This window comes from Prionailurus viverrinus, chromosome B2, assembly GCF_022837055.1.
Source record: "Prionailurus viverrinus isolate Anna chromosome B2, UM_Priviv_1.0, whole genome shotgun sequence".
NCBI classification, from domain to species: Eukaryota; Metazoa; Chordata; class Mammalia; order Carnivora; family Felidae; genus Prionailurus; species Prionailurus viverrinus.
This window is the reverse complement of record NC_062565.1, coordinates 50,462,807-50,475,069: the sequence shown is the minus strand read 5'-3', so window position 1 is coordinate 50,475,069 and position 12,263 is coordinate 50,462,807. Positions and strand designations below refer to the sequence as shown.

General features: G+C 42.8%; 1 protein-coding gene and 1 non-coding gene across 7 annotated transcripts in view; both read left to right on the top strand.

The window, feature by feature from the left end:
- Positions 1–2,643: 2,643 nt before the first annotated feature.
- On the top strand, positions 2,644–2,746 carry LOC125166903 (U6 spliceosomal RNA). Its single transcript, XR_007152608.1, has one exon. It is a non-coding gene; the product is annotated as a U6 spliceosomal RNA (small nuclear RNA).
- Positions 2,747–4,187: 1,441 nt separating this feature from the next.
- Positions 4,188–12,263, top strand: part of LOC125165186 (glutathione S-transferase alpha-4-like) — a 31,687-nt gene continuing 23,611 nt past the window's right edge. For 5 of the 6 annotated variants that reach the window (XM_047857769.1, XM_047857768.1, XM_047857771.1 and 2 more), the window contains exons 1-4: positions 4,241–4,343; positions 6,049–6,100; positions 8,675–8,807; positions 11,173–11,314. In XM_047857769.1, the coding sequence (XP_047713725.1) occupies positions 4,257–4,343; positions 6,049–6,100; positions 8,675–8,807; positions 11,173–11,314 (414 nt within the window). In that variant the 5' untranslated portion in view covers positions 4,241–4,256. Of the gene's footprint in view, positions 4,344–6,048; positions 6,101–8,674; positions 8,808–11,172; positions 11,315–12,263 lie in introns of all 6 variants that reach the window. The other variant, XM_047857766.1, reaches the window with a different exon arrangement.

The following is a 12,263-nucleotide window of genomic DNA, read 5'->3' as shown; positions in this document are numbered from 1 at the left end:
CATCCTAATTTGCTTTTAAAATGTCTTATATTGCAATATTGAGTCAAATTTACAAAAGTCTTGTCTTAGCCCCCTTTTACAAAATATCAGTATCATTTGCAACAAAAACTTATAGATCACAAATAAAACTAATAGAGAAGCCAATCAGCATTAGAAACTCTAAGAAAACATTAAATCTGTTTGTAATTCATTTAAAGAAGCACAGAGGACTCTGTTTATGGACCAGATAATGTAGTATGTATTCTATCCATTATTTTGTCCTCGAATCCTTGCAATAGCCCTCTGAAGTGAGTAGTACAACCACCATACCCATTCTAAGGATTAGAAGACTGAGGCTTACAGGGGTGGAAAAAAGTTGTACAACATTAGTGAGGACTTGTGACTCTGCAGCCAAGAGCACCTTGCTTTGAAAGATGGGGATAGTAACACACACACGTCATCTCTGTTTTGAGGACTAGACATAGTTGGGTACCATGCCTGGCAGAATGGGATGTAAATGAATGGTACTAGATCCACATCTGAGCCCTCAACTTTTTCGGTGTTCACTCTCTGTGAAGCTAAGGTGGCTTTTCTATCTATATTTCTTTCTTTCTTTCTTTCTTTCTTTCTTTCTTTCTTTCTCTTTCTTTCCTTCCTTCCTTCCTTTCCTTCCTTCCTTCCTTTCCTTCTTTCTTTCTTTCTTTCTTTCTTTCTTTCTTTCATTTGTTTTTTAGAGATAGAGAATCTTAAGCAGGCTCTTTGAGGAGTCTGGAGCCCGACTCAGGGCTCATCTGGGATCATGACTTGGGTCAAAATCAAGAGTCGGACGCTCAATTGACTGAGCCAGCTAGGTGCCTCAAGGGTGGCTATTAATCCATAGTCTTGATTATATACCCTAAGGAGCACAGCTTTCCCTTCTTACCCATTGACAATGCTCCTCTCAGCAGAAAACACCACATTCCATCCCTGGTACCTAGACTCCTGTGCACCTGATGTTGCTGGCTCCCATTGTTTCATTCCAGCACCTCCAAAGGCTCATATGCCTGCATCTCTTTGAGTGTTGATTCTGCCCATGCCACCAAGAAGCTTGCCTTTTCTTGATCATTTTAGGAGTACATTTTGCTGCCCCTCTTTTCATCTGACAGATTTCACCATTACTGGGACCAGGCACAGTACCAGTAATCTTACTCTTACTCTTGACTGGGTCTCTGGAACAAATACAATGTCTGGAGCCTCCACATTATGACACTCAGTAGTTGTGTTAGGTATCTGTCTCTCATGGGCAATCTGGGGCCAGAATTTTAATCTCTGTAGATTTCAAGTAACTAAGAGAATAATCAGAAGAAAGACCATCCAGCCAACATTTTAAGTGACCATTGTTGAGAAACAGCTTTTAGAGACTACCAGAGATGACCTTTTCTGGATCCAAGGTCTAAATCAAAGGATAACTTTCAGCCTTGTCTAACTGGGGGTAGGGGGGTGGAGGGTAGGGATGTGGGGGGTAGGACAGAATCACTATAAAAGGGTGTTAGCTGGGGCATCTGGGTGGCTCAGTCGGTTAAGTGTCTGACTCTTGGTTTTGGCTCAGGTCATGATCTCATGCTTTTGTGAGTTCAAGCCCTGTGTTGGGCTCCACACTGACAGTGGGGAGCCTGCTTGGGAGTCTCTCTCTCTCTCTCTCTCTCTGACCCTCCCTGACATGTGTTGTCTCTCTCTCAAAATAAATAAACTTAGAAAAAAAAAAGGTGTTAGCAGGAGTTCCTATGTCCCATATTCTTTCACCATAAGATTTATTTCAAACAGAATTTGGACTCGTTGAAGGTTTCAAGGAGATGAAATGACAGGAATTAACCTGAGACCAGCCACAGCTAGATTCACAGCCTCATCTCCATCTCTCAGAGCAGGTGGAGAGGGGTCAAACTGGTTAGAGCTCCATGCACTAACCAGAGTGGAAAGATGAAGCTCCTCAAGCTAGACACTGATGTTTAACTTCACCAGTGTTGCTTTATTTTTGTCTGAAGGCAGCAGGACAGACAGATACTTGGAAGGGGTTCTCAGAGGGCTTGAATCATTTGTCGGTCACCCAGGGTTTGCTGTTGTTAATATTGTTGTTGTTTGTTTGCTTTGCTGCCTTCCTGACATCTGGTCAATACCTGAAAAATGGCCCATGTGGGTGTGAATTACTCTAGTGCTGACACCCACTGGGCATGTGTCCTGCCGTGTCTTTAGCATGCTGGTGAACTGCTATGCCTCCTCTTTCTGACTTCCAACAGCACTTGCATTGGCTCCTTAACCATCCTACGTGGGACCTGTAGGAGACCAGAGAATTCAAGAGCTATCTCACTGGGGAGAGGTTAAACAAAAAGGCACCATTTCCCTTCTCCCTCTTGCCATATTCTTTCCACGCTGATTTTATTGTAAGGCTCATTCTAAGTTGTGTTAGTAGTAAGTTACTAGACCCGAACATGTTTCTCTAATCAGGGAATTCGGGTGCCTTTTTAATCATTGTTTCCCAAGACAATAAAGAAGTGGGTTTTTAGGAAGCTCCTGACACTTTCAATACTCAATAACTAAAGAGGCAACTTAAAAGAAATGAGTCTTAAAAGCAACCCAACATGGGCAGTGCCCAAGAGGTGACAAGACCACAACAAGAAAAGAATTGGTGTGGCTTTGGCAGCACATACGCTAAAATTGGAAGAGAATACAGGGATCAGCATGGTCCCTGTGCAAGCATGACATGCAAATTTGTGAAACGCTCCATATTACAAAAAGAAAGGGATTCAGCTTTTCCAAGAGTTAAACTGTAAATCCAACGTAGAGGAAAATAGAATGATTGAGGGCAACACGGCCTCAAAACACCGGCAAGATTTTGTGAACCTGAGTGACTTTGTTATCATAGGATATAGGGTATTAACAGCCAAATTCTTCATCATGAACCGAGCTACTGATGTTCTGATTTTTTTTTTTTACTTTCTTGTGAATTTTCTTAGCACAGGCAGCGTCCTTGAGTGGAATCCTGGCTAGGACATGCTGTTTGGCAGTCTGGGGGTTGGTGGGCAGAGGACTATGGTGAGGGCTGCCTTGGGAAGTTGAGGTCGGTCTCTCTGTCCAGGTCATCTGAGCACCCTCCCAGCCACAGCACCATGAGCACTGTGCCAGTAGTTTGGCTTTTTTTGTTGTTTCCTTGGAGCATGCATTGTTACCTATGGGGTCAGAGAGGCAGATGTGGGAGAAGGAGACCAGGCAGTTCTCTGAGTTGGTATAGAGTGTTAACATTCTCAAAGCACATTCAATAATCCTGTGCGACAGGCAGAGGTCACTAGCATAATAGCCACTGTGGCCCTTGCAGCAGTGAGGTAGAAAGTGCTATCACATATGCCTGCGTTATCACGATACTTTTCTTGAAAAGGCTGCAGGTCACCTAGTGTAATCCTTCCCAGTTACAGATGAGGACATGCAGGTGGACAGACCTACTGAACTGGGCCTAAGGTTGCCCGGCTCCCTGGTGGTCACGCAAGGACTAGAATCCTGGTCCCGACTAGGCGTACATCTGTGCCTGTCCCAACACTCAGAAACCTTGTGACAGAAATGAAAGAGTGTCCCAACTCCCACAGAACATCTCAGTCCAAAACGGCCCAGCTCCTTGCCACTGTTAGAAAAGATTTTCTTTTGCAAGGTTGTTCATGAAACCATCATATTAACACCTGGATCCTTTCTCAAAATACCAGAGACAGTCTCTCAAATCTATGGATACCTTGATACTTTGATAAGTATAGTTTGTTCTTTTTTCTTAAATTGTGAGATAGAGCATACATACAGGAGAGTGCATTTATGTGCAGTTTAAAGACTAATTATAAAGACCGATTATTAATTCTGTTTAAGAAACAGAATATTGGGGCACCTGGGTGGTTCAGTCGATTAAGCGTCCAACTTTGGCTCAGGTCGTGATCTCACAATTCGTGAGTTCGAGCCCTGCATCGGGCTCTGTGCTGACAGCTCAGAGCCTGGAGCCTGTTTCAGATTCTGTCTCCCTCTCTCTCTGCCCCTCCCCTGCTCTCTCTCTCTCTCTCTCAAAAACAAATAATCGTTACAAAAATTAAAAAAAAAAAAAAAGAAACAATATTAATAGCATTCCAGACTCACCCTCATTCACCCCCCGCCATCACAACCCTCATCTCCTCCTTGGAGGTAACCACAATCCTGCTTCTATGATCATTGTTTTCTTGCTTTTCTTACTTTTCTTATTTTGCCCTTCAGAAAACCCTGAGCCAGGAGTCATGACAACCAAGCCCAAGCTCTGCTACTTTCGTGGCAGGGGCAGGATGGAGTCGATCCGCTGGCTGCTGGCTGCAGCTGGAGTGGAGGTTGGTTCCTTCCTGGGAAAAGGAAGGAGGGTAATTTGGGTGGGCTGGAGTGGTCCTCTTCCCCACTTCATAATTCAGGGTGGTCTTTAGAGATGGATCCACTCTTTCCCTTTCCATCTGTCTTCCTTTGTAAGAGGTGAGGGAGGGATCATAGTCCTCTGTTTAAGCAGGGTTGGGAGGGTGGAAGTGTAGGGAGGTGTTCTGGAAACTTTGTAGGGGCAGAGAGATCATGATGACTCATAAGACAAAGGAGAGAGAGGAGACCCACATATGCATCATTGTTTTCACTGGAACGAACTGATTTCCTGGGGTCTTTCCAGCTCTGGCCTGGCACCATGTTCTACCCATGGCTACCCACTGAAACCTTACCTCCAGCTGCGATCTGGTCTCCTCTTGAGCCCAGAAAAGTCTGCCCCACTTGGATCTGTCCTTAATTCTGAATTCCTTAACCACTGACTTTTCCATAGATTTTCACAAGTGCTTTGAAACTGTTTGGTTTCATGCAGGTGTAGACTTCATTTTCCCTCTTTGAATGCCATCTTCTTTAAAACGAGGACTCATGCATGACCTTCTTTGTTTTGTTCACCTTATCCTACCCCCATCTCAAGTCTTAGGGACAAAAAGTCACTCTTTCCCACTGAAGCTTCAGAGATTCCATCAGTAAATGATGATAACCCCACCTGAGTAATAATCTTCAGATCCCTTTCATTGAATGTACAAGTATCGAAGAGAAATTTAATTTGACCTGATACAGAGGGAGAATGGCACAGAAGAGAGAGAAGAAGGGAAAGAGAGGAATAGGAGAAGGGAAATTATTGGGGGAAGTTAGAGAAAAGGACAAGAATTTGGAGAGAAAAAGGAGCTAATGTGAAGAAAAGGAAATAATATGAACGGGGCTGGGGATATCCTGTTAAGTAGACAAAACCCCCTACACACACATGCCCCCTTGCCCCCTACACACACATGCTGGCAGAATTTTCAGCTGTGTCTAAATTGGTAACTTTGTGGTTCCTTTTAAAATTTTCATTCTGGGGGCACCTGGCTGGCTTAGTCAGTGGAGCTTCTGACTCTTGATCTTGGGGTTGTAAGTTCGAGCCCCACATTGGGTGTAGAGAATACTAAAAAATAAAATCTTTGTTGCTGTTGTTGTTTATTTATTTGAGAGAGAGAGAGAGAGAGAGAGAGAGAGAGAGAGAGCACTACCACAAGCAGGGGAGGGGCAGAGAAAGAGGGACCCAAAGGCTGAGCTGTCAGTGCAAAGCCTGACTTGGAGCTCCAACACATGAACTGTGAGATCACAACCTGAGGCACCCAGGCACCCCTACTTAAAAATGAAATCTTGGGGTGCCTGGGTGGCTCAGTCGGTTAAGCATCCGACTTCAGGTCAGGTCATGATCTCACAGTTCATGAGTTTGAGCCCTGCACTGGGCTCTGTGCTGACAGTTCAAAGCCTAGAGCCTGCTTCAGACCCTGTATCTCCCTCCTTCTGCCCCTCCCCTGCTCATGCTCTGTCTCTCTCTCAAAAATAAATAAACATTAAAATTTAAAAAAATAATAAAATCTTAAAAAAAGTAAATAAAAATAAAATTTTCATTCAGGAAGCCATTGGACATTTTATACTGTGAACATTTCTCCCTCTCTCTCTCTCTCTCTCTCTCTCTCTCTCTGAGGACATTAAAGTTATAACAATGTTTCTTTTATCTAGTTTGAAGAAGAATTTATTGAAACAACAGAACAATATGAGAAGTTGCAGAAGGGTGAGCCTAGATTTATCCAATGCTATCTTACTAGAAAAAAAAATTGTTTCTGGAAATACTCATTTCAATACAGGAACACAAAACTCTACAGTGACAACTATGAGGACAAGGACTGCTAACACTGATTGAATGCTCACTGTATCCCTGTCATAGAGCTAAATGTATCATCTGCATTTCTCCTTAGACTTCATAAAAGCTTATCAAGTAGACTATGACCCTGACCTCAATTAGATATGATAGCATGGGCTAACTGAGCTAATTGGTTCAATACTCCCCACCCCACTAACGAATCCTTTTAGAATTCTTAAATACTGATCCAGTGGGTTGGAGGGGAGGGAGTAAAAGGGAAGAGGAATTTGACCAAAGATATTCTTTAGTTCTCATGGCTCATATCCACTTCCTCTTAATGGTTTCAGCAGGTTAACAGACACCATTTTTTATCAGGTTACAATTATAGAACCAAGACTCTAGAAAAGATCAAAATTTGATTACATTTGGAAGAAGTCCTTCATCCTTACAATGCCCTAGAAAAGTCTCTCACACCAAGACAAAAGACTAGTACTTTCACAGAGCTTCTTAAACTTCTAACCGCCACAAAGTTGTTTTCCTTATCTAAGGAAACCTGGATGTTCCCATTATTGCTGATAAACAGTCATGAAATGAACACAAATTATTTTTTGGAAAAATGTTCAACTAGTAATCAGCAGACCTACCATTTACAAACTGTATGACTGCAGAAGGCCTTTAACTTCTCTGCGTCCTTTCTCCTTACCATAAAATAAAGATAATCTCTGTGGTCACAGATGCAGGATGCCAGTAGCTCTCATTAAATGGGGAAGGCCAGCTAACCCCTCCCCAGTTCTTGTCCAGAAACTTTAATAAATCCCTGAACCTCCTCTTCCTCGTTATTTCTGCCCTACTCCACCCCAAACAAGGCCGGTCACTGGTACGTAGTAGGGAGTAAATACATATGTATTGAATAAGTAAATGAAATGTATCTTCAGAAACTCTTCCATGATCATTCTGGCAGGAAGTCCTCCCTAACAGCCTAGGAGATCCTCCATTCCTCTCTGAGTCTGTGATGCTACTCTTGTGCTTCTGATACCCTCCTGGGCATTACTATTATTAGCGAATAAGAGGCAGAAAAGGACAGCAGAGAGGGCCCTCGGCAGAGAGTCGGGAGACCTACTTCTGTTGGTTTAGCTGTTGTTTAGCTATGAGTGTGAGCAAGTCACATTTGCCTTCTTGGCCTCCATAGTGCCATAGTCTATAATATGAATGAACTAAATGATTGCAAACATCCTTCCCTGCACTGTTGATCCTAGATTTTTAAAAATCCTTCTGAAGAAGATCATCAGTTCCTAGAAGCATGGATCATTTTTAATGGACTTCTGCATCCTTAAAAGCAGTAGCACAGAGACCAGTTTGGATGATCATTCAGTGTTAGACAAATGTAGCACTATCTTTAGGAAGTGGAGATTTTTCAGTCTCTCCATTAATAATTGTACTAATATTTCCAAGGCATGGTCACAAGCATGATTTTATTCCTGCTCAAGGAAACCCTACAATGGGCAAGACAATACTGCTACAGATCAGAAAATAGGTTTAGGGAAGACAGAGACTTGCCTGAATCATCCAACTAAATAGGGACACTGGCTCCCTGAAAAGTTCCTGCGGTGGTTTTCTCTCCACCATCTTCTACTGTCTCTCATTAAAGCAAGCAGCAACAATATTGGAAACTAGGGAAATTCATTATGGTCTTTGCCAATGCACTAGTGAAGTCTGGTTCCTATTCTAGATAAAGTTCCTTATTCTCAGCAATGTGCAGGTAGTAAAGGAAATTTAAAGGCTATGTATTTCTTCAAGACCCTATCCTATGAAAAGAGTACTAATTATAGTACACCTTTAAATGCATTACTTTTATAGGCAGTCACTCACAATGAAGAAAATTTAATTTTACTGAACACTGATTATTGACAGTATTCAGTGCTTTTTTAAAGCTATCTCATTTAATCTTTTCAAAAATCCTGCTTGATAGGTATTATTACTGTTTTAGAGAAAAGGAAGCTGAAGCTCAGGTAAGTCATTTGCTTAAAGACACATGGCTGGGGAGGGCTAAAGCTGGCATTTGGACCCAGTCTTCCTGGGTTCTTGTTGTCACATCCGTCCTGCTGCTGTGTAGACCTGGAGTGATACCTGATGTGCTTTTCAAAGAATTCGGGCTCCCAGCCTCCAGCCCTGAATCAGAATTATCTGGGGAGTGGGTGAGTATTTTTAACAATCCATCTCCCTGAGATGATTTTCATAGTATTTATATTATAATACAGTCATAGTAAATGTATAATGTCTTAAATAGTTGTGATTAACCAATGCACAAAAATGCATGAAACCATCAAGCGAGTCTCAGATTTTCCATAAAGCAAATGGTAGGAATTTCCTCAACAACTGGCATCGTTAGCTCACCACTTTGGATGAAAACTAAAAACTACTCAACAAAATTAGAAGGGACCCTCCTGCAGGCTTACCACAACCATGGAAGGAGAGTACCCTAACCTCTCTTTGCTCAATCCATAGACGGATGCCTGCTATTTGGCCAAGTGCCTATGGTTGAAATTGATGGAATGGTGCTGACACAGACTAGAGCCATCCTCAGCTACCTTGCTGCCAAGTACGACTTGTATGGGAAGGACCTGAAGGAGACAGTCAGGTACCACAGTGTTCATGTCTGTACTTGACTCTTATCCAAGCTCTGTAGTTTTGCACCAGCTGAAATTCAGTTCAGATGTAGACTTTCTGCCTGGGCTAGGAGGAGAAGGCAAGGGGAACAAAGGGGAGATGCTCTTGCTATACCCACATGTGCTGTGCATAACTCTGAATACTCCAGGTTTCCCCTTTTACTACTCATGGTGGTCTGCATTCAACATTCGTATCCTCTCCCCACTCCTCACAAAATAGGTTCTCATAAAATGACCTAGTAAACTTCATTCTATGTAAGGTGGAAATGACTGATTCAGCAAACACTGAGCATTGTATCAATGATCTATTACCACAAATACTGTTGTAAAACATACCACAGTGACTTAAATCAGTAGGCATTTATTCTCCCTCACCAGTCTATATGTCACGTGGGCATTGGCATATCTGGGCCAGGCTTGACTCCTCTTGGCTGGACTTACTCATTATGTCTGTAGTCAACCAGTAGTCAGTCAGGGGGCTCTGGTTTAGGGTGCTAGGGTGTTGACTGTCTACTGAGGGGTAAATGGGCCATGTGTCTCTCATTCTCTCATGCCAAGCTTGTTCTTGGAGCAGCTAGGGAGGGTTCTAAGAGAGAGTAAAAGCGTACAAAGCTTCTTAAGTTCTAGGCTCAGAACTGGTCATCAGTTCCACCTCATTCTATTTGTCAAAGCAAGTCATGAAGTCATTCCAGAAAACAGACCACAACTAATGATGGAAGGGACTGTCAAGTTTTATCACAATTACTGAATGGTGAAGTTTTGTGTCCATTGTTTTGCACATATATACCACAAGCATCTCCTCCATGCTGGGCACTGTGCTAGGCTTGGCTGAGGATGGCTGGATTATTACTCCCAGGAATACATAGTTCAGCTTCACATGAGATAAGTAAACTACAGACAAAACAAAGACTTATAACTATAAAGGTTTTATCTGTATTTGGGGTCAAAGGGCCATTTCAGTGGTCCTTGAAATCTTATCCCCACAAGCATGAACACTATGGGTGGTCTGTACATATACATAGAAGACATGGTAGGACAAAGGCCTAAGTTCAGTTGTTCAGAAGAAGGAGAGAGAGTATAACATAGGAACGAAAAAGTCCATAACCAGAAGCAGTGCACCCAACTCTTCTCTAGACCCACCTTTAAAATGAATTTAGTCATCCTAACTTGCAGTCCCAAAGGTTTACGGGAAGAGAAGCAGTTTCAAACAGTGTATGAAAAGCATCCTTTTGTAACAATGTAAATGAGTAATACCATGCAAAAGCCATCTGTTTCTCACTGTTTTGATGCATGTGTTTGTTTTTTACAATTAAAGGTGACAGGCTAGGTGACAGTCGAACATGTAAGAAAAGCGATTTGTAATTCAGATAGACAACAAAGTAAATTATGCTTTTATATAGGTTGAAAATAGAGATGATCACTGAACCAAATCTGTTGGGCAGTTAGCATATAGTGGGGGATACACAGACACACAACTCTTAATGTTTGCATACCGGTTGTAGAGAGAACTTGCACAGCATAACTGCACCAATAGTCTAATAAATAATGGTCATATATCTACCATTCTTAGTTTTTTGGTTTTTTTAACCTTTTTTTTTTTTTTTTTTTTTTTTTTTTTTTGCGTTTGTCAATGCAAGGGAAAATTTTAGAGAATGAATCAAGGTATTTGTCTGATCTGACTAGGAAAGCAAACGTTTCCTTCTCAGTTGCCAGGTCAGGGGAAGACCTGCTAAATTATGCATCTTTCCTAAACAACTGAAGAGGTTCTGGTGCTAATAGTTTCGCACTTCCGGTAAACTTCATTCAGTTGGGTTTTTTTTTTAATTTTTTTTTTTCAACGTTTATTTATTTTTTGGGACAGAGAGAGACAGAGCATGAACGGGGGAGGGGCAGAGAGAGAGGGAGACACAGAATCGGAAACAGGCTCCAGGCTCTGAGCCATCAGCCCAGAGCCCCACGCGGGGCTCGAACTCACGGACCGCGAGATCGTGACCTGGCTGAAGTCGGACGCTTAACCGACTGCGCCACCCAGGCGCCCCCAGTTGGGTTTTTAAAACCACAATAATCTATTTATTTATGGCAGATATCAATTTAGAGGCACTTATTAATTTTTTTCACACATCCCTTCATTCAATAAACATTTCCAGAGACGCTAGTATACCCTGGTCACTAGGATGGCTCTGTTGGCAGAAATCATTCCTGAGCATGGAATCTTAAGGGAGGGGGCATGAAAAGTCATTTGCCCCAATATTGACCTGCACCACCACTGTGGCGAATTAGGGAATCCCATACTGAAAGGGTCGCGTCGGAATGAGAGTCAACACGCTGTTTTGTCAGGATCAACATGTACGCTGACGGCACCCTGGACCTCATGATGATGACCGCGCAGGCTGCGTTCAAACCCCCTGAGGAAAAAGAGGAGAATCTTACTTTAATCGTGAAGAAAGCTAAAACCCGTTACTTCCCCGCCTTTGAAAAGGTAGGGGGATAGCATTCCACTTTGGACCTCACTGAGGCCTTATCCAGGCGGGCCAGACGGGCCAGGGTGCTCTCGCGAGAGGCAGGGTCGCGCTCCGAGACGGCTGCGCGCGCAGGTCCTGCTAGGGGAGCAGGGGGCGGGGCTGGCGTCTTCAAGAGGCCTGCCGGTACCCCTTCCTACGCCAGAGGGGAACTGGGGGCGGAGCGGACGAGAAGTGGGAAGTCGAGCGCGGGCAAGGCAAGTTCCCACCTGCACTTGCAGGATGCAGGCATTCCGGACTTACTTCCTGTTGCTAAGAAGACTATTTCAGGCGTGAATATCTGTTAAAAATGTTAAAAAGACAGAAGCTGTGGTAGAGCTTTACTGCACCTGGAGCAAAACTTTAATAAGGGTTACGTAATTATGGAACCTCTAACAAAACTGAATGGGAATAAGCCAAATGCAATGAAAGGTACAGCATTTCTGTTCTGATTTTTTAAAAAGCCATCAGCCCAAGGCATCTTCGCCTTAAATTTCCTGTCAGATGTTTCTTTACGTGTAATACCGGTGGGTAATCATGCCTCAGTAAAAAGATAAGGTCTCTTAAAGTTACAACTTTTCCGAAGTCATTTTGGAGTGAATCATTAGGAATGTCCTGGAAATACATCTGGTAAGGTACCATGTATGCGTAGGGTTCCATAAATAAAGGCTTGTCAGACAGAAGAATTCTGTGGTATTTCTCCTCAGTCTTAGTCTTGGGGAAAAATGATTTATTACTGATTAAACCACAGTGAAGGATTCTGCCAGTACCTCAGAACTAGACAAGCAAGCTCCTCTTTATCTGGAACAATGTACAGTGTTGTTGAAATGCCTTTCATGTAAAAAAAACAAAACAAAACTAGTGTGATTACTTGAGTTATAATGTTAAATGTACATTATCATACCACAGATTTTGAAATCTGTGTGGCCT